The sequence below is a fragment of the Microcaecilia unicolor genome, chromosome 14 (genome assembly GCF_901765095.1).
Source record: "Microcaecilia unicolor chromosome 14, aMicUni1.1, whole genome shotgun sequence".
Taxonomy (NCBI): domain Eukaryota; kingdom Metazoa; phylum Chordata; class Amphibia; order Gymnophiona; family Siphonopidae; genus Microcaecilia; species Microcaecilia unicolor.
Genome location: NC_044044.1, coordinates 1,362,434 through 1,383,298, shown reverse-complemented (window position 1 = coordinate 1,383,298; position 20,865 = coordinate 1,362,434). Strand labels below are relative to the sequence as shown.

General features: G+C 49.8%; 1 protein-coding gene across 1 annotated transcript in view; it reads left to right on the top strand.

Moving 5' to 3' along the window:
• LOC115457900 overlaps positions 1–20,865 on the top strand; it is an 84,267-nt gene that overhangs the window by 38,080 nt on the left and 25,322 nt on the right. The window contains exon 4 of the mRNA XM_030187582.1: positions 8,277–8,417. Coding sequence (XP_030043442.1) covers positions 8,277–8,417 — 141 coding nt within the window. The remainder of the gene's footprint in view (positions 1–8,276; positions 8,418–20,865) is intronic.

Genomic DNA, 20,865 nt, shown 5'->3' with positions numbered 1-20,865 from the left:
CTCCCTCCAGGCTATCCACTCTATTAGCTATCTTTGTATCATCCGCAAAAAGGCAAACCTTTCCTTCCAACCCTTCAGCAATATTTCTCACAAATACATTAAACAGAATAGGCCCCAGCACTGACCCCTGAGGAACTCTACTGCTCACCTTTCTTTCCTCTGAGTGGATTCCATTTACCACCACCCTCTGCCACCTGTCAGTCAACATTGGCCGATAGTCGAGTAGGCTGCTCATTAGAAGCTCTCTGATAGGCTACAGGCATTTTTCTGTTAGTCTGCCTCCTGGGGGATTGCTGGGAGGCTGTATGGGGACTTATTGTGGTCTGTGTTGTGGCATTCTCCATGGTATTTGCAGCATCACCATTGGCTCTACTTGCTTCTTTTCATTTTCTGAGACAAGTAGTGTTTGTTATGGAGCTCTTTCAGTGGAGCTCCTTCAGTGTACTGGTAGCTTAATAGTTTCAGCCCACCTGAGAGCGAGCACAGGGAACTTGAGATCTCTGGGTAACGTCCTACTGCTGCTCGCTATCTGTAGTGCACAATAGTGCAAACAGCAATATTCTGCTACTCCATATAGATCTTGTTCTCCGAGGACAAGCAGGCTGCTTGTTCTCACAATTGGGTCATCATCCGCGACGGCCCAGGAGACCGGGAAAAACTTGCACAGCAAAAACAAATAACTTTCCATAACGCTCCGTCATGCGAGCAGAACACTCCGCGCATGCGCAAACGGCCTCCCGCCCGTGATGCGAGCGTGCCCTCAGTTGCTTTTTTTTCTGTGACGGTGGTAACACAGAGTTTTTTTCTCGTTCTGTGTTGCCTTCGGCCCAGGAGATCGCGTGTGAGTTTTTCTTTTTATTACACTTTCTCTTTGTTTAGCTTTTCTAAAAACTTAAAAAAAAAATTGTACTTAGTGCCTTATTTTCTTAGTTTTTCTCACTATTTATAAGTTTTCTTTTCGTTGTTCACACCCAGCGGCTTAAAGCGTTGTACTCTGTGCAATCGGACCATCTCGGGTACCGACCCCCCACGCGTGGTGTCTCCAGTGCCTTGGGCCCGATCATTTTCCAGCTACTTGTAAGCTGTGCCTTTTAATGAAAAAACGGACCCAAGTGTCTTGGGAGGCTCAATGTGAAAAATTTTTGCGGATCGGTCCGGTCCTTCAACGTCGACATCGGTACCGAGGTTGGCAGTATTGGCGTTGAGGGAAGCATCGACTTTGAGAGCGCAGGTAATGGCTGCCGAACGACCACATCGTGCCGGGAGCAGTGAGGCATCGAGTGGGTCTCCACCCATCTCGAGGCCTACTGCTATGCAGGCCCCCCTGGACCGACCTTCCTTGGACCCGGCCCCGAGGAGGCGTGAGGATTCCATGTCCTCCTCTTCAGTACCGAGGAGTCTCTATGACGGGCATAGAGCGAAGGCTAAGAAGCACCATCATCTTATCTCCTTCCATGCGCAGTACTGAGAGCTCCGGGGAGCCGAGGGATTCAGCACCCGAGAAGCATCGGCGCCGAGAGGACCACTCACCCTCTATACAGGAGGTGCCAATGCATCGGTCTTCTGGCAGCTTGGTAGTGGCTCTCGAGCCCCCTCCGATTCTGCCACCGGCTCCTATACCGGCCCTGCAGCCTTTTCCGATGGAAGCTCGCGACGAGTGCATCAGGACCCTTCTTCCAGAGCTTCTGGAGGGACTGCTGCGCCAGTCTACTTCGGTGCCAGGGGTGCTTGCGCCTTATGCATCGACTGTGGAAGCAGCATCTGGTCCTTTGCCTGTGGTCAGGTCCCCGTCCTCGGTGCCGCTTGCGGCATCGGCCGCCACCCGTGTCGATTCTCCCTCGACGTCAGCGGAGGAAGCTTCGCCGCAGTCCAGGCAGGGGTCGACTTCTCGACATTCCTCTCAAGGACGTTCATCCTTGACGTCGAGACAGGCTCGGGTTCGGGCTGCTCTTGGAGAGCTTTTGTCCGTCACCGATGATGAGCGCTCGTGGGAGGAAGAGGAAGATCCCAGATACTTTTCAGAGGAAGAGTCATATGGGGCCCCCTCTGATCCCACTCCACCAATTGAAGGAAGATTGTCTCCACCTGAGAGTCTTTATTTTTTTCTCTCTTTTGTTCGGGAAATGTCTTAAGTACACTCCCTTCCCTATGGAGGTTGTGGATGAGCCCAGGGCCGAGATGCTCGAGGTCTTGGATTATCCTTCTCCACCTACAGAGGTTGCAACGGCTCCCTTGCATAACACACTCAGGGAAGTTCTTATGCGAAACTGGTCGTTCCCTCTTTCTAATCCAATGGTCCCCAAGAAATCTGAGTCCCAATACAGAGTCCATGGAGAGCCTGTAATGGTGAAGTCTCAATTGCCTCATGATTCCATGCTGGTGGACTCTGCTCTCAGAAGAGCCAAGAGTGCTAGAGACTATGCCTTGGCGCCCGCAGGCAGAGAGTCTAGGACCTTGGATTCTTTTGGGAGGAAAACGTATCAGGCCGCTATGCTCGCTGCCAAGATCCAAACTTACCAGCTCTACACGAGCATCCACTTGCAGAACTCGGTGAGGCAACTGTCCAGTTTGGTTGAAGCCCTTCCTTCAGAGCTCGCCGAACCTTTTCACCAGGTGGTCAGGCAGCAGAAGGCGTGTCACAAATTCCTGGCCAGGGGTACTTACGACACTTTTGATGTAGCATCCTGAGTAGCTGCTCAAGGTATAGTGATGCGCAGACTCTCATGGCTGCGTGTCTCTGACCTGGATCATAAGACCCAGCAGCGAATGGCAGATGTTCCTTGCTGGGGGGGGATAATCATTTTGGCAAAAAAGTAGAGGACACGGTCGATCAGATCAAAAAGCACCAAGATGCTATATATTCTCTCTCCCGCCGGGCGCCTTCTGCTTACCGCCTCCTCATCTAGGAGTTTTATTTGGAGAGAAGAGGAGTGCTCCCTATTCCTATAATAGGCGAAAGGAACACACCTGCTTCTCGTCAGCCTGTCCAGGCTCAGTCCCAGCATGCTCGTTCTCGTCAATGGCGTGCGTCTAAGGCTGTTGCGGCTCCCCAGCAAAAGCAAGGGATGGGCTTTTGACTAGTGCAGCATAGCCTCAGAAAAAGTGTCCGTGCCGGATGACTTGCCAGTCAGAGGGAGGTTGTTATATTTTCACCAGAGGTGGTCTCTTATAACCTCCGATCGGTGGGTTCTTCAAATAGTCTGGTTAGGATATTCCCTAAATCTGGAATCCAAATCTCCAAAGTGCCCACCAGGAGCTCATTCTTACAGCTCTCAGCACAGTCAGGTACTTGCAGAGGAACTCTCCACCCTTCTAAAGGCCAATGTGGTTGAACCTGTTCCACCAGGGGAAGAAGGGCTGGGATTCTATTCCAGGTACTTCCTTGTGCAAAAGAAATCGGGGGATGCGTCCCGTACTAGACCTAGGGGCCCTGAACAAATTCCTAGTCCGAGAAAAGTTCAGGATGTTTTCTCTGGGCACCCTTCTTCCCATGATTCAGGAAAACAATTGGCTATGCTCTCTGGACTTAAAGGATGCCTATATCTACATTTCGATACTCCTAGCTCACAGGAAGTATCTTCGATTTCGGTTGGGAACTCGGCATTTTCAGTACTGTGTACTGCCCTTTGGTCTCGCGTCTGCGCCCAGGGTTTTCACAAAGTGCCTGGTAGTTGTTGCAGCATTGCTACGCAGACTGGGAGTGCATGTGTTCCCTTATCTCGACGATTGGCTGATGAAGAGCACTTCGGAGGCAGGCGCTCTACATTCCATGCCAATGACTATTCGAGTGCTAGATATATTGGGGTTCGTGATCAATTATCCCAAGTCCCATCTTGTCCCGGTTCAAAAATTGGAGTTCATTGGAGTTCTGTTAGACACACAGACGTCTCGAGCTTATCTTCCCCAGGCAAGGGCAGACAATCTCCTGGCCCTCGTGTCCATGACTCGAACGTCTCAACAGATCACAGCTCGGCAGATGTTGAGACTCTTAGGGCACATGGCCTCAACAGTTCATGTAACTCCCATGGGACGCCTACATATGAGATCAGCTCAATGGACCCTAGCTTCCCAGAGGTGCCAGGCCACAGGGGATCTAGAGGATGTGATCCATCTCTCCACTGACTTTTGCGGTTCCCTTCAGTGGTGGACCATTCGATCTAATTTGACCTTGGGACGCCCATTCCAAATTCCTCAGCCACAAAAAGTGCTGATGACAGATGCATCCCTCCTGGGGTGGGTAGATCTGTAACGCTCTCAAGGCTTTCAGAGATCGGCTGTCCAACCAAATCATTCTAATTCAGACAGACATTCAGGTTGCTATGTTTTACACCAGCAAGCAGGGAAGCACCGGATCTCGCCCTCTGTGTCAGGAAGCCGTTCAGATGTGGCTTTGGGCGCGCCGTCACGGCATGTGTCTTCAAGCCACGTATCTGGCGGGCATAAACAACAGTCTGGCCAACAGGTTGAGCAGGATCATGCAACCTCACGAGTGGTTGCTAAACATGGGCGTTGTCTGCAAGATCTTCCAAGCATGGGGCACCCCCTTGGTGGATCTTTTTGCCACTCAGATCAATCACAAAGTCCCTCAGTTTTGTTCCAGACTTCAGGCCCACGACAGACTAGCGTCAGATGCTTTTCTCCTGCATTGGGGGACAGGCCTTCTGTATGCTTATCCTCCCATACCTCTAGTAGACGTCGGGCCCTGCTCCTTCTATGGACCCCACCTCGGGATGTCGAGCCCTGCTCCATCTATGGACGTTGAAGTTTGCTCCTTCTTTGGATGTCAAGCCTTGCTCCATCTGTGGAAGTCTAGACTTTGCTACATCTCTGGTCATCTGGCCTTTCTCTGACTTTGGACGTCGAGCCTTGCTCCGGCTCTGGACGTCGACCCGTTCTCCGTGTCTGAGCATCAAGCTTTGTACAGTTTCTGGATGCAGTCCCTTATGCTGTCCCTGGACTTCAAAATTTGCACTGTCTTTGGCAGTTGGGCCTTCATCGATCTCTGGACGTCGACCCTCTTCCATTTTGAGTCATTCTCCGTGTTGGGGTGTCGAGCCTGGCTCTGGCTTCAGTGGTGGACAGATTCCTGAGGGAAAAGTCCATTGAACATTATTAATTTTTGGGGGTGGTGGTGGGGGAGTTGCCGGGTTCTGGAAGCCTGGATTGGCCGCTGTCAGAGACAGGATGCTCGGCTTGATGGACCCTTGGTCTTTTCCCAGTATGGCTGTACTTATGTACCCTCTCTCTGGGTTTAGGGCTATGCACTTTCGCAGGCAGTAGGGCTTTGTCCTGTCTCGGGTTCACGGGTTTGACTACATCTCTAGTTCCCGAGATTGGCTCTGTCTTTGCTTGTCAGTCCTTTCTTCATGTCAGGATGGTGAGACTTTTCTGCCTCTGGTTTTTGGGTCAATCCGTTTCCATTTGGCTTCCTGACTTCATCCTTGGTTAAGGCCTTGGTCTTATGGTCTTGCTCCTTATTTGAGATTGTCAGGCCACGCCCCTTCCCTGACTTCCGGCTCTGGATGCCTAGGCTCCAGCCTTTTTCAGCTGTACCTTTTTGGCTGGTCGTGATTGGCTTGGTTTCTGGAGGAGGGGGGGTGTCAACTTTTGCTCTGGTTCTTAATCCTTGTAGGTTATGGGTAGGGTTACCATATGGCTCCAGAAAAAGGAGGACGGATTGAGCCAGCCGGGTTTTACTTCCATTGCTTTCCATTGAAAGCAATGGAAGTAAAACCCGGCTGGCTCAATTACTTCCATTGAAAGCAATTACTTTCCATTGAAAGCAATGGAAGTAAAACCCGGCTGGCTCAATTACTTCCATTGAAAGCAATTACTTTCCATTGAAAGCAATGGAAGTAAAACCCGGCTGGCTCAATCCGTCCTCCTTTTTCTGGAGCCATATGGTAACCCTAGTTATGGGGGTTTAGCCTTCTTCCGTCTCTGACCAACTTCTGGGCGTAGTCTCTGTTGTTCAAGCCTGGCTCCTTCTCTGGTAGGGAAGCAGGACTCCTCCTCTGCCTTTCGGGTTGCCTGTCGAGTCTTGTCCAGTCTTTAGCAGGTGAGCCTATCCTCATTGCTGCAGAGCAGCATCACACCACCTCTGGCTGGTTCGGGAGATGGGCCTTGGTCTCCTTGTGAGTACTCAAGTTAGCCTTCCTCTCTGGTTTTGGATCTTTTTCGATTTTCTGTCTGTCGGGCCTTGTTCCGGCCACAGTGGATGAGCCTGGAATCCTCGCCGGCTTCGAGCCTTAGGTTTTGTCTGGCTGGCCTACATGGCAGTTCTAGCCCCTGGGTCTTGCCTGATCTTTGGTTATTGCAGCCTTATGTCTTTTGAGCCTTGCTCTGTCACTTACTCATGAGTCTTTAGGGGCTGGGTCTGTACTTCCTAGGGTGGCTGTCTACTTTGTGGGCTGGTACGGAGTTTCCACCGCCAGATGTCAGTTTTGTTTCTGCAGTTTGGGGCTCGGATGGTTCATCTCAGAGGGGGTTAGACCTGGTTTCTTTTGCAGATGTCGGCCTTCCTCGTTAAGTCATCAAGTGGCTTTGCACCTTGTTTGGTTGTGGAGTACTCTTCCTTCCGGTAGTTGGTATTGGCCCCATTTTCAGAACTCCGATTATCTTGCTTCTGCTGGTCATGGAGGGCATTTTTTTATCCATCTCGGGATAGTGAGTTCTCGTGAGATTATTATTATTATTAGCATTTGTGTAGCGCTACCAGACACACGCAGAGCTGAACACCTGACATAAAGAGAGACAGTCCCTGCTCAAAAGAGCTTACAATCTAATATGCACCCCTCCTGTTGCCTTCGGTTTTTGGGTTCTGGCAACAGTTTTACCTGTTGGGGCTTGTTCGATATCTGTGGTCCCACCCTTCTTAGGGACTGCTTTGGTACATCCCACTCATTTTTGGTTTGATCTGTGAGACGCTATGGAAGGTAAAATTAGGCATTACCTGATCATTTTCTTTCCATTAGTCCCAACAAATCAATTCAGAGTCCCGCCCTTTGTTGCTTTGCACTAATTTTTTTTCTTTATCATGCTTGTTTAAGTTTCTTATTTAAAAAAAAAAAACAACAGCAACAAAAAGGATTGAACAACTCATCAAACTGCAGTTTTCCACTTCAGATAAATATGGACAGGAGCGGTGGAAGAGGAGCCTATTTTGGCGTTATATAAAGGCAGGAGACGACTTCCATGTTGGATTTCTTCTTCTTCTTCCAGTGCTTTGGTATCGACAATACTGAGGTTACGGTGGATGCACAAGTCCACATATAGTAAACTTCTGAGGTTCTCTCTCTACCTGCTGGTAGAGGGACATAACCCGCTCATCTGTGGATTGATCTGTTGGGACTAATGGAAAGAAAATGATCAGATAAGGACTAATTTTACCTTAATGTGTGCACCCTGATTGTGAATGTTGGTGCCTATTTATAGAATAGCCCCTATCTGTGTGTGTTGAGAGGGTAAAGGTAGTTTTATTCTATGGATATGAGCATGATCGTCTCTTTATGCCGAGGGTGTGGGGATGCTGAGTGTCTCCTCCAGCTGTGTTGGAAGGTTGGATGTCTTTGTAGTGTGAGTATTAAAAGACCTTTAACAGGTTTATGTTGTCAGGGTGATGGTTTCTGCACTGTTTTATTTATTCATTTACCTCACACCTTTACCTAATGTGAGTTACATTCACGTACGTATTTTCTATGTCTCTAGTGCAGTGATTCCTAAACTAGGTTCCTGGTTCCATGAACTCTTTTCAGGGGTTCTGCACGCGAGGAAGTCAGTGTCGTTCTTCAGCCGCCGAAGCCAGCACTCCTACATGTGCTCAGTTATGCATCATAAACTGAGCATGCACAGGAGTGCTGGCTTTGGAGGCTAAGACACACCATTGAGTTCTCGCTGCTCAGGCAGCTTGGGCACGGATGACTTCAACTAAACTAAATTAAAGGTAGGCCCTTCCAATGCACCACAACATAAGGAGAGGGGGAAGACACTGGATCGAGGGTGTGGCTGGGGAGGGGTGGTCGGAGAGAGAAGGGGAGAAGCTGAATTGAGGGTGGGGTGGTGAAGGGGGAGAGAGAGCTGGTCTACAGGAAAGGGCAGGAGATGGGACTTGAAGGGAAGGGCAGCAGAAGTTGGATGGGACAGGGGAGGGGGGATGTTCCTCAGTGTATGAAAAAATATTTTAAGGGTTCTGCCATTGTAAAAAGTTTGTGAACACTACCCTAGTGGGCGCACAATCTAAGCATGTATTTTTAGTTCACTCTCTGTATCTCTCACAGAATTCCTGGATGTGATTAGAGCATTCTTGGTGCTTGCTGTTATCTCTAGCTGCCTTGCTGTGTTTTTGGGTGTTTACAGTTTCTTTTGCAAGAAAGTCACAGCCGCCCTTCTCTCCTCTGTGGTGTGCAGCTTTTTGTCAGGTGAGCATGGACATGAACCTTGTTACTGTTTTAGTACAATATGGGGGTAATTCTGTAAAATGAGTGCCAAGATTAAGGTGACAGGAATATGCATGAATGAGATCAATACTGGAATATATACATGTGCATATACACATGTAAATGCTAGAAATCTTGCAGCATGCTATTCTGTAAGTATGTGCATATGTTCCATAGCATGTACTTTGCAGGTGAGCATTCACATGAGTGGAGTCCTGGCGGGGCTGTCATGCACATAACTTACAGAATACTGCCATATATACTCATCTATAAGTTGATCTTGTGTATAAGTTGAGGGCAGTTTTAGGACTAAAAATGGCCAAAAAGGCTGTGACCATGTATAAGTCGAGTCTGGTTCCCACATTTGCTCCCTCTCTCTCCCTCCTCTCCAGCTCAGAATCTAATATTGTTCCCACTGTCCCTTCCTCTCCTCTAGCATCTCCTTTGCCTTTCCCAAACCCACCCCCTCTTCCCATAGCCCACAGCTTTATAGATTTCAACAGTAATCATAACAAACTTTAAAGCCAGAAAGAAACAGCTAAATCCTCAGAATTCAGTATGTGAAGATTATATATTTATCCCTCACTGATGGTAAGTCTCTCACTTTAAACTTCGGCAAGTTCACTAAAGCAAAATGTATTTTCACAAATTACTCACCCTTCTTATCCAAAGAAAATGTTTTATTTAGCAGTCAGTATTTCTCAGCACCCACTTACACTCCTGTTTGTTTTTTTGCTAAAAGAAAATCAGAATTTCACTCACCAGCTCTTTCCACACCATCTCAGCTAAATTATCTCTTTGGCAGATGGCTTGAGCAGTAGGTTCAAGCTTTTAGCTGTCTCCTGATATTGCCTGCACACTTCCCTGCAGATGTGTCCTCCTCTCAGTCTACATGCTCAACACAAACATTTAACCAGCCACAACATTTACAGATTTTAAACAATCGCTACTGTTTATTTTTATCACTCCAGTCTTACTTGTACACCTTTTCAAACCTCTTGTTTTTAATTTGAATACTGTTCAAGCTCACCCTGAATTAAGAGAGTTTCCCGCACCAAGAATACATATAGCACTGGCTGTATCCTACTACTATTTAACATTTCTAAAGCGCTGCCAGGGTTACGCAGCGCTGTACAATTTAACAAAGAAGGACAGTCCCTGCTCAAAGGAGCTTACAATCTAAAGGACAAAAATGCAGTCAATCAAATTGGGGCAATCTGGATTTCCTGGATAGAGGTCCAATGGTTAGGTGCCAAAAGCGACATTGAAGAGGTGTGCTTTAAGCAAGGATTTGAAGATGGGCAGGGAGGGGGCTTGGCGTATGGGCTCAGGGAGTTTATTCCAAACATAGGGTGAGGCGAGGCAGAAAGGGCGGAGCTTGGAGTTGGCGGTGGTGGAGAAGGGTACTGAGAGGAAGGATTTGTCCTGTGAGCGGAGGTTACGGGTAGGAGCGTAGGGGGAGATGAGGGTAGAGAGGTAATGGGGGGCTGCAGATTGAGTGCATTTGTAGGTTAGTAGGAGAAGCTTGAATTGTATGCTGTACCTGATCGGAAGCCAGTGAAGTGACTTGAGGAGAGGGGTGATATGAGCATATCGGTCTAGGCGGAAGATAAGACGGGCAGCAGAGTTCTGAACGGATTGAAGGGGGGATAGATGGTTAAGAGGGAGGCCAGTGAGGAGTAGGTTGCAGTAGTCAAGGCGAGAGGTGATGAGAGAGTGGATGAGAGTTCGGGTGGTGTGCTCGGAGAGGAAGGGGCGAATTTTGCTTATGTTACAGAGAAAGAAGCGACAGGTTTTGGCTGTCTGCTGGATATGGGCAGAGAAGGAGAGGGAGGAGTTGAATATGACTCCGAGGTTGCGGGCAGATGAGATGGGGAGGATGAGGGTGTTGTCGATTGAAATAGAGAGTGGAGGGAGAGGAGAGGTGGGTTTAGGTGGAAAGACAATGAGCTCAGTTTTGGCCATGTTCAGTTTCAGGTGGCGGTTGGACATCCATGCGGCGATGTCGGATAAGCAGGCCGATACTTTGGCCTGGGTTTCCGCGGTGATGTCTGGTGTGGAGAGATAAAGCTGGGTGTCGTCAGCATAAAGATGATATTGGAAACCTTGAGATGAGATCAGCGAGCCCAGGGAAGAGGTGTAGATTGAAAAAAGAAGGGGTCCAAGGACAGATCCCTGAGGAACTCCAACAGAGAGCGGGATGGGGGTGGAGGAAGATCCATGAGAATGTACTCTGAAAGTACGGTGGGAGAGATAAGAGGAGAACCAGGAGAGGACAGAGCCCTGGAACCCAAATGAGGATAGTGTAGCAAGAAGTAAATTATGACTGACAGTGTCAAAAGCGGCAGATAGGTCGAGGAGGATGAGGATGGAGTAGTGACCTTTGGATTTGGCAAGGAACAGGTCATTATAGACTTTAGTGAGTGCCGTTTCTGTCGAGTGTAGAGGGTGAAAACCGGATTGAAGCGGATCAAGGATGGCATGAGAGGAAAGAAAATCAAGGCAGCGGCTGTTAACGGCGCTTTCAAGTATCTTGGAGCAACTTCAGCACAGCCAGAGTCTGTTCACTGTACTTCCCTGAAGCTATCAATAGCAAGAGTGCAAGAGGACATGTCAGAAATATCATAGACATTCAGAGATAAACATTTCCGCCAATCAAAAATACACTACACAAAACGTGCAACAGTGATATTGGTCCCAGTGTTGAGAAAATGTCTGCGACAACGGCATGACATTCCAAACCTCCACGTGCAAAATGTGCTTCTCCGAGGACAAGCAGGCTGCTTGTTCTCAATGATGGGTGACGTCAACGGCAGCCTCTCCAATCGGAAACTTCACTAGCAAAGTCCTTTGCTAGTCCTCGCGCGCCCGCGCGCACCGCGCATGCGCGGCCGTCTTCCCGCCCGAAACCGGCTCGAGCCGGCCAGTCTTCTTTCGTCCGCACTCGGTACGGCTGTGTTTTTTGTCGTGTCGAGCCCCGGAAAGTCGACCTCGCGCGTCCGTATTTTATTGAGTACCGGATCCATGGGGACCCAGAGCTGATGCGCACTCAGTTGCCTCATGACTCTGGAGTTGTGGATTTGGCCCTAAAGAAGGCTAAGAGTTCTAGGGAACATGCTTCGGCGCCCCCGGGCAAGGACGCTAGAACCTTAGACTCCTTTGGGAGGAAGGCCTACCATTCCTCTATGCTCGTGTCCAAGATCCAGTCTTACCAGCTCTACACGAGCATACACATGCGGAACAATGTGCGGCAGTTGGCGGGCTTGGTTGATGCTCTTCCCCCTGAGCAAGCCAAGCCTTTTCAGGAGGTGGTCAGGCAGCTGAAGGCGTGCAGAAAATTCCTGGCCAGAGGAGTTTATGACACTTTTGATGTTGCGTCCAGGGCCGCTGCTCAAGGTGTGGTGATGCGCAGGCTCTCATGGCTGCGTGCCGCCGACCTGGAGAATAGACTCCAGCAGCGGATTGCGGACTCGCCTTGCCGTGCGGACAACATTTTTGGCGACAAAGTCGAACAGGTGGTAGAGTCTCTCCACCAGCGGGACACCGCATTCGACAAATTCGCCCGCCGGCAGCCTTCAGCTTCTACCTCCACAGGTAGACGATTTTTCGGGGGAAGGAAGACTGTTCCCTACTCTTCTGGCAAGCGTAGGTACAATCCTCCTTCCCGACAGCCTGCGGCCCAGGCTAAGCCCCAGCGCGCTCGCTCTCGTCAGCAGCGTGCGACTCAGCAAGGCCCCGCGGCTCCCCAGCAAAAGCAAGGGGCGAGCTTTTGACTGGCTCCAGCAGAGCATAGCCGACATCCAAGTGTCCGTGCCGGGCGACCTGCCAGTCGGAGGGAGGTTGAAAGCTTTTCACCAAAGGTGGCCTCTCATAACCTCCGATCAGTGGGTTCTGCAAATAGTCCGGCAGGGATACACCCTCAATTTGACCTCAAAACCTCCAAATTGTCCACCGGGAGCTCAGTCTTACAGCTTCCAGCACAAGAAGGTACTTGCAGAGGAACTCTCCGCCCTTCTCAGCGCCAATGCGGTCGAGCCCGTGCCATCCGGGCAAGAAGGGCTGGGATTCTATTCCAGGTACTTCCTTGTGGAAAAGAAAACAGGGGGGATGCGTCCCATCCTAGACCTAAGGGCCCTGAACAAATATCTCGAAAAAGAAAAGTTCAGGATGCTTTCCCTGGGCACCCTTCTCCCCATGATTCAGCAAAACGATTGGCTATGCTCTCTGGACTTGAAGGATGCCTACACACACATCCCGATACTGCCAGCTCACAGACAGTATCTGCGATTTCAGTTGGGCACACGCCACTTCCAGTACTGTGTGCTACCCTTTGGGCTCGCCTCTGCGCCCAGGGTGTTCACAAAGTGCCTAGCTGTGGTAGCAGCGGCACTTCGCAGGCTGGGGGTGCATGTGTTCCCATATCTCGACGATTGGCTGGTGAAGAACACATCCGAGGCAGGAGCCCTGCAGTCCATGCAGATGACTATTCGCCTACTGGAGCTACTGGGGTTTGTGATAAATTATCCAAAGTCCCACCTTCTCCCAGCGCAGAGACTCGAATTCATAGGAGCTCTGCTGGATTCTCGGACGGCTTGCGCCTATCTCCCAGAGACGAGAGCCAACAACTTGTTGTCCCTCGTCTCGCGGGTGCGAGCGTCCCAGCAGATCACAGCTCGGCAGATGTTGAGATTGCTGGGCCACATGGCCTCCACAGTTCATGTGACTCCCATGGCCCGCCTTCACATGAGATCTGCTCAATGGACCCTAGCCTCCCAGTGGTATCAGGCCGCTGGGGGTCTAGAGGACGTGATCCACCTGTCCACGAGTTTTCTCAAATCCCTGTATTGGTGGACGATTTGCTCCAATTTGACTCTGGGACGTCCCTTCCAAATTCCTCAGCCACAAAAAGTGCTGACCACGGATGCGTCCCTCCTGGGATGGGGAGCTCATGCCGATGGGCTTCACACCCAAGGAAGCTGGTCCCTCCAGGAACGCGATCTGCAGATCAATCTTCTGGAGTTACGAGCGATCTGGAACGCTCTGAAGGCTTTCAGAGATCGGCTGTCCGACCAAATTATCCAAATTCAGACAGACAACCAGGTTGCCATGTATTATGTCAACAAGCAGGGGGGCACCGGATCTCGCCCCCTGTGTCAGGAAGCCGTCAGCATGTGGCTCTGGGCTCGCCAGCATGGCATGGTGCTCCAAGCCACATACCTGGCAGGCGTAAACAACAGTCTGGCCGACAGATTGAGCAGGATCATGCAACCTCACGAGTGGTCGCTCAGTTCCAGAGTAGTGCGACAGATCTTCCAGGCGTGGGGCACCCCCCTGGTGGATCTCTTCGCATCTCGAGTGAACCACAAAGTCCCTCAGTTCTGTTCCAGGCTTCAGGCCCACGGCAGACTGGCATCGGATGCCTTCCTCCTGGACTGGGGGGAGGGTCTGCTGTATGCTTATCCTCCCATACCTCTGGTGGGGAAGACTTTGTTGAAACTCAAGCAAGACCGAGGCACCATGATCCTGATTGCTCCCTTTTGGCCGCGTCAGATCTGGTTCCCCCTTCTTCTGGAGTTGTCCTCCGAAGAACCGTGGAGATTGGAGTGTTTTCCGACCCTCATCACACAGGACGAAGGGGCGCTCCTGCATCCCAACCTCCAGTCTCTGGCTGTCACGGCCTGGATGTTGAGGGCGTAGACTTTGCCTCTTTGGGTCTGTCAGAGGGTGTCTCCCGCATCTTGCTTGCTTCCAGGAAAGATTCCACTAAGAGGAGTTACTTCTTTCAATGGAGGAGGTTTGCCGTCTGGTGTGACAGCAAGGCCCTAGATCCTCGCTCTTGTCCTACACAGACCCTGCTTGAATACCTTCTGCACTTGTCTGAGTCTGGCCTCAAGACCAACTCCGTAAGGGTTCAGCTTAGTGCGATCAGTGCATACCATTACCGTGTGGAAGGTAAGCCGATCTCAGGACAGCCTTTAGTTGTTCGCTTCATGAGAGGTTTGCTTTTGTCAAAGCCCCCTGTCAAGCCTCCTACAGTGTCATGGGATCTCAATGTCGTTCTCACCCAGCTGATGAAACCTCCTTTTGAGCCACTGAATTCCTGCCATCTGAAGTACTTGACCTGGAAGGTCATTTTCTTGGTGGCAGTTACTTCAGCTCGTAGAGTCAGTGAGCTTCAGGCCCTGGTAGCCCAGGCCCCTTACACCAAATTTCATCATAACAGAGTAGTCCTCCGCACTCACCCTAAGTTCCTGCCAAAGGTCGTGTCGGAGTTCCATCTGAACCAGTCAATTGTCTTGCCAACATTCTTTCCCCGTCCTCATTCCTGCCCTGCTGAACGTCAGCTGCACACATTGGACTGCAAGAGAGCATTGGCCTTCTATCTGGAGCGGACACAGCCCCACAGACAGTCCGCCCAATTGTTTGTTTCTTTTGATCCCAACAAGAGGGGAGTGGCTGTAGGGAAACGCACCATATCCAATTGGCTAGCAGATTGCATTTCCTTCACTTACGCCCAGGCTGGGCTGGCTCTTGAGGGTCATGTCACGGCTCATAATGTTAGAGCCATGGCTGCGTCGGTAGCCCACTTGAAGTCAGCCACCATGGAGGAAATTTGCAAAGCTGCGACGTGGTCATCTGTCCACACATTCACATCTCATTACTGCCTGCAGCAGGATACCCGACGCGACAGTCGGTTCGGGCAGTCAGTTCTTCAGAACCTGTTTGGGCTTTAGGATCCAACTCCACCCCCCGAGGGCCCTGTTTGTTCTGTTCCAGGCTACACTCTCAGTTAGTTGGTAAATTTTTTAGGTCAATCTCAGTTATGTCCTCGCCGTTGCGAGGCCCAATTGACCATGGTTGTTGTTTTGAGTGAGCCTGGGGGCTAGGGATACCCCATCAGTGAGAACAAGCAGCCTGCTTGTCCTCGGAGAAAGCGAATGCTACATACCTGTAGAAGGTATTCTCCGAGGACAGCAGGCTGATTGTTCTCACAAACCCGCCCGCCTCCCCTTTGGAGTTGTGTCTTCCCTTAAATGTATTGTCTTGCTACATACTGGACTGGCCGGCTCGAGCCGGTTTCGGGCGGGAAGACGGCCGCGCATGCGCGGTGCGCGCGGGCGCGCGAGGACTAGCAAAGGACTTTGCTAGTGAAGTTTCCGATTGGAGGGGCTGCCGTGGACGTCACCCATCAGTGAGAACAATCAGCCTGCTGTCCTCGGAGAATACCTTCTACAGGTATGTAGCATTCGCTATATGTACCTCTGCACATGGAGGAGCGTTCCTCATTGGATACAGCTATGCCTCTGAGAAGGGAGCCAAATTTCTCTGCCAGAAACCGAGCTACTGGTCCCCCTGTTCCCCAGGCACAAGAGACAAATCATGAAGCACCACCACCACCTGCCTCCATACAATATCTCCATGAGGGCATAGAGATCAATAAGGAGCAGCTTGGAAAGGTGAGTGTGAAGCATTGCCCCCAAGAATCAAGCACCACTCATGTGCAAGCACCATTCATAGGCAGAGTCACTATGAGATGACATGGAAAGAAGGAAGGAAGCCCTTTGATCCAACGTCCTCCAGCAACCAATACAAAAGTGCCCAGCATGTCACACACAGCTACCTAGCACATTGCAGCCACTATGGCAGGAGAAATAAAACAGTAACCCCAAACACCCTCAGTGGGAATTGAACCCACATCTCCTGCATCCAGGGCACACAGCCCTAACCTCTACGTTAAACATGCATCTGATGAGTATTTAAGGGGGACAGCACACTGACCACAGAGGGCTGTCATAGCATCAGTTGTCCTACAAATGGATGGTCTTTCATGCCGTCTAACACACACTCATTGGATGTACCATGTCTGCTCCAAAGGTCGGTATGCTGTCCTGTGAGACATCACTCAAGGGCCAAGCTGGGGGCTCCTGAAATCTCCACATTATAATGGGCCCCCAACCCTGCTATGGAAACACCCACCTATGTATACACTTCCCTTCCCCCATAGGCACCCCTAAAGTATGGGCATGATTCATGGGGTGATGTGCAGCCACCGCCACCATTGAGGGCCTTAAAACAGCTAGCATCAGTACTGCACAGATAGATGCCCCCCTGCCTAGGTTTCCCACCTTGATATCTGGAAACTGCCTTTCTCCTGGAGCTCCCAGCAGAGGTGGCCAGAAAGATCGGCAGCTCCGACAAGGTCTCTTGCCATCTCCCACTTAGCTTCAGGACACATAAGTATGGGGATGCACACTGTAAGCAAGTTCCTCTAGATGCAGCCAAGGATAGAACAATCTCCTCCAGCCACAGGCTCCCAGTACAGTCAAGAAATAAATGTCCACCAGAAACTTCAATCTTAAGGACTTTATTCCATGCAGGTTTCTAGTAGACCTGATACACAGTTCCAACAGCAGCATTCACCTTCAATCTTAAGCACATATAAACCACCTGAGAGTGTGTGGCAAATAGTCCCCTTTAAGCAGTAGGCTATCAGCACATACCAGGATTCAATACAGGCTCACAGTCAGCTCCAGTCTGGGCTCTTTATCCAGTGCACAATAAACAGTAGTTCAAGTCCAAATAGAAGCAGTTCTTTCAGTTCATCATCACAGATAATCACAAAGCAGCAGTTTCTACCTTCTACTCTTTACCTTCAGGAGAGTTCAATACTTTAGGGACTCCTCATACCCAAGGGATTTTACCCTGCATCAGCTTCACTGGTAAATTCAATACTTTAGGATCCTCCCTTACCCAAGGATTTTCATCCTGCAAGTACTTTTGGGACTTCCTCACACCCAAGGGATTTCAGCCTGCTTCAGTACTTTAGGGACCTCTCTTACCCAAGGGTTTTCAGCCTGCCACTGCTTCTCTCTCCTGGGACTCCTTCCCACCTGCCTAATCAATCCCTGGCTTCTGCTCTCACAACCAATCATTCTCCTTCCATTAGCTTCCCCCACACCCATACCAGCTGAGTTGAGCATTAGACTAATGATGAGCTCCTGCACACAGGGTTTCCTATCTTTCTTTCCCCCTAGTGGCAGCCAATCTACACGTCCTGCCAGCTTACACCCATGTCTTCCCCTATTGCAGCTAGGTGTCCAGTCTGGGTTCTTCATCTCACCCCCTGGCTCCTTGCCTGCAATGCCTTCTGGGACTTGTATATTTCAGACTGAAACTGCCTTAGCCCAGCTATCCTGGATGTGACTCTGTCACAACACACACTCCCACGTATCTGACAAAAATGGTAACAATGGTCCCATCAATGCAACAGCGCAGTGCCATAATACCTCCAGCCAGTGCCTGCTCAATCAGGGCCCTCCAGCAGGCCCAGAACCCATCTTGCATGCCCATAACAAGACTATCCTCTCAGTGGACAACACCACTCAAACATTCTTCACCCATAGCAATCGGGCTTCCATCCAAGATACAGTACCGAAATGGTTCTGACAGCATTAGTAAGTGATCTTCACCAAGCGCTCAGCCATAGGAAATTTGCGCTCCTGTTCTCGCTAGACCTATCTGCAGCCTTCGATCTCATCGACCATTCCAACCTGCTTACCTGCCTGTCCATCTTCGGGCTAGGAGGGACTGTCCTTAAATGGTTCGCATCCTTTCTTGCAGATAGGACCTTTGTGGTTTCATTTGCTGGCGCACAATCAACTTCCCACTCTCTCTCATATGTGGAGTACCCCAGGTCTCAATTCTAGCACCTCTCTTATTCAATATTTATCTCAGCCCATTCGCAATTCTCATTCAGGAACTAGGGCCGATGACATCCTGTTCAGGACACTGATTCTCTTCTCCCAGCTATTGCCTCCCTGCAATCTGGTTTAGACAAAATCTCCTCCTGGCTTTTTCAAAACAGACTAATAGTTAATTCATCAAAGACTACTGCTTGCTGGATCACAAACCTCGTCACTGTCCAGGGCACCCCATTGGAACTAGTTAAGCAGTTTAGATACTTGGGAATTATCCTTGACAATGAGTTATCATTCGGCCCACAAGTTGCAGGCCTTGCTAGATCTTGTTTTGTCACCTTGAGAATATTGCATGCCTCCTTCTTCCTTGATCAAAACTCCCAAATGACCCTACTTTATGCCACACTTCTATTCTGGTGTCACCCAAACACTTATTCAAAGATTGCAAACCATACAGAACACAGCCTTATGACACCTTTGCGATGCCAAGAAATTCGATCACATCACCCCTCTCTTTATCTGACATCACTGGCTACCATCCATATTGAGCACAAAGTTCATACTCTGACCCATAAAATTTTGTCTTCAGGGATCCCGCCATATCTTTCAGCGGCAATAACCCAATACACACCTCCCAGTCTCCTAAGGTCCCTAAATGACCAACGTTTACACATCTCTTCATCAAGCACTGTTAGGTTAGAGTCCACTAGACAATCTGCCAGTGTCTCCACAACAGCTAGAGGTGGAGGAGGGGGAGGACCCCTGGAAGGACATACCCCTACTGGAGGGGGGAAGAAGAGGCACAGTGAGACCACTCCCTCACCTACACTGAAGACCACAGCTCCTGAGGGCTGCCTATAACAGCTGCCATGCCTGCTGATGGGTCCACCCAACTCCAGCTCCTGCAGCAAGTCTCAGTCATGCAAAGACTTGCTGCAGGAGCTGGCGACCCATTGAGAAATACTGGGCCAGACTGTGGCAGAACTCAGGATGCTCCGTCAGGAGTGGTGCCAACCTCAATGAGGGTAATGAACAATGACCACTGTGTATATAGTTTATACATTTGAATGGTTAGGAATACAATTATTACATTATTTGGCATACAAAGTTCTGTGTCTCCACATTGTACAAAATGCTTGATTTCCTGATTTGTAAGGCTTGGCAGGTGCTGTGGTGCCAACACTACTAGGCAAGCTCTAGGAAAAGGAGACTGCAGAGCTGGAGAAAGGGGAGGGGGAGGGGGGGTGACAGGGAGAGAAGTGTCAAAAGAGCCTTCAGTGTCCACAATCAGAGCAGCTACACTTGAATGTCAAGTGCTCTACCAGAGGGCTGCGCTAATGGAGAGGAATCTAATGGGCTCTGTAGCAGAAGAAGGACCTGTAGGACTCAAACCTGACACCCCCCTCAAACCTGACACCCCCCCACCCTTTCAGGATCCCAGGACACACTCAAAACTGTTATGCTATGCTGCCGGTAGGCAAAAATTAGATGATGGCAAATGTCTTAGGGCATGCCCCAGCCTGCGGTAAAGGTGGAACTAAGGTTGACCAGGGCACAGCACTTTACACAGGTGTAAGGTCTATGTAAGCTGTTACCGAGGCTTTATTTTTGACATAGAGATACTACGTTTTGTACTTTGAAAGTTTGTATGTTTCCAGATGTGGCCAAAATTACTCAGAGATGTCGTAAGCAATTTCTACTTTTGAGAGAGTATTAGCCCTGGGGGTTGTTTTCCTATTGAAGTTTGCTTGCAAGTGTACACATAGTAAACATAGTAGATGACGGCAGAAAAAGACCTGCACGGTCCATCCAGTCTGCCCAAGAAGATAAATTCATATTTGCTACTTTTTTATTTGTACTGTCCTCTTCAGTGCACAGACCGTATAAGTCTGGCCAGCCCTATCCCCGCCTCCCAACCACCAACCCCGCCTCCCAACCACCAGCTCTGGCACAGACCCTATAAGTCTGCCCAGCACTATCCCCGCCTCCCAACTACCAGTCCCGCCTCCCACCACCAGCTCTGGCACAGACCGTATAAGTCTGCCCAGCACTATCCCTGCCTCCCACCACCGGCTCTGGCATAGACCGTATAAGTCTGCCCAGCACTATCCCCACCGCCCAACCACCAGCCCCGGCACAGACCGTATAAGTCTGCCCAGCACTAGCCCCGCCTCCCAACCACCAGCTCTGCCACCCATTCTAGGCTAAGCTCCTGAGGATCCCTTCCTTCTACACAGAATTCCTTTATGTTTATCCCACGCATGTTTGAATTCCGTTACCGTTTTCATCTCCACCACCTCCCGCGGGAGGGCATTCCAAGCATCCACCACCCTGAGAATTATATTTTTTGATCCTTCTCAGTTGGTGATGTTTCTCAGTAATAAAACAGTGGATCAGGGCAAGTTGTTGCTGCCTTCTTCAGAGGGTCAGGTTGTATAGAGCTGAACTTCCTTCTCTAATTGATTGATTGTTTATCTGCACCCTAGGATATTATTGCTTTTTAAGTTAAATGTTTATTTCCACTATATAGTTTGATCTCTTGTCCTCTAATAACTGTGGACTGTAAGAATAGTATGTTATTAGATTTCTTGACAAGTAGTTTATAGTATTTTCTGTAAATGTTCATTTTCTATTTAAAGATGTGTTCTTTTATATTTTGTAAACTTAATAAAAATAAAAGTAAAAAAGAAATATATAAAAAGCAGTGTCTCCAGGGGCTAGTGCCCAGATGG